The sequence below is a fragment of the Eimeria acervulina genome, genomic scaffold (genome assembly GCF_000499425.1).
Source record: "Eimeria acervulina Houghton genomic scaffold, Eah_scaff1105, whole genome shotgun sequence".
NCBI lineage: Eukaryota > Apicomplexa > Conoidasida > Eucoccidiorida > Eimeriidae > Eimeria > Eimeria acervulina.
Genome location: NW_013550381.1, coordinates 7501 through 8754, shown reverse-complemented (window position 1 = coordinate 8754; position 1254 = coordinate 7501). Strand labels below are relative to the sequence as shown.

The window sequence follows — 1254 nt, the reverse complement described above, 5'->3', positions numbered from 1 at the left end:
ATATATATATATATATATATATATATGTAAATGTATATAATATACATATATATATATATATACGTGAATGTATATATGTATGTAAATGTATATATAATATATATATATACATATATATATATATATATATATGTATATATATATATATATATTTATATATTTGTATATGTAAATATATATGTATATATATATTAGCGAGACAAAAACATTCTATCTTTACTAGAGACAAAGAGATAAAATATATAAATATATATATATTATATATAAATATATAAATATATAAATATATATATACTTATATATACATATTTATATATTTATATATTATTAATAAAGAGACAAATGAAGAGAGTGTGCGCCCCTGAGGAGACAGCTTCAATCTTCGCTAGGAGACAGAGACAGATTCTGTTTGCTGCAGCAGATGCTGCTGCAGCAACTGCTACTACTGCTGCTGCTGCTGTTTCTGCTGTCGCTGCTACTACTGCTACAGCATCTGCTACTGCAGCAACTGCTACTGCTGCTGATGCCGGTGCTGCTGCTGCTGCTGCTGCTGCTGCCGGTGCTGCTGGTGCTACTGTTGCCGGTGCTGCTGTTGCTGCTGCTGCAGCAGCAGCAGCAGCTGCTGCTGCTGCCTTAAGTTTTTAAATTCGCATTATTAGAAATGGACTTACAAAGACAACAGAAAATAAATAAACATGTCCCTACTAAACAGAATGCTGCCAGCAAACGCTCTACTGCAGCAGCAGCAGCAGCAGCTGCTGCTGCTGCTGCTGTTGCTGCTGCTGTTGCCGCTGCGGTTGCTGCAGCAGCTGCTGCTCTAGCTACTGCTCCAGCTGCTGCAGCTGCTGCAGCAGCAGCTGCTGCTGTAGCTTCTGCTAGTGCTACAGCTGTTGTTGTTGTTGTTGCTGCTGCTGCTGCTGCTGCTGCGTGTAACGAATATATTGTTGCGGCAGCAGCAGCACATCCACCTTATATCCCCTAACAATGCAATCAACCAGCAGCAAATATTTATCTTTTTGCTTCTTCTTTTGTGTCTTTAGCATAACGACAGCACCCTGGCCTTGATGCATAAATACAAAAGAAGTTTTATTTTTACTGCAACGCAAGCCCCACGTCGATTCTGCTGCTGCTGCTGCTGCTGCTGCTGCTGCTGCTGCACGGCTGTTGCTGCTGACAGAGTCAAGGGGCTCGCAGTTGCTGTCCAGAAGCAAAGGGGGAGGAAAGCCTGAGATTGCTGCTGTTGTTCCTGCTGCT

General features: G+C 40.7%; 1 protein-coding gene across 1 annotated transcript in view; it reads right to left on the bottom strand.

Moving 5' to 3' along the window:
* Positions 1 to 881: 881 nt before the first annotated feature.
* Positions 882 to 1254, bottom strand: part of EAH_00055560 (hypothetical protein, conserved) — a gene marked incomplete at both ends in the record, with an annotated part of 7683 nt that continues 7310 nt past the window's right edge. The window contains 2 exons of the mRNA XM_013397640.1: positions 882 to 978; positions 1114 to 1254. The exon at positions 1114 to 1254 is cut by the window's right edge and continues 70 nt beyond it. Coding sequence (XP_013253094.1) covers positions 882 to 978; positions 1114 to 1254 — 238 coding nt within the window. The remainder of the gene's footprint in view (positions 979 to 1113) is intronic.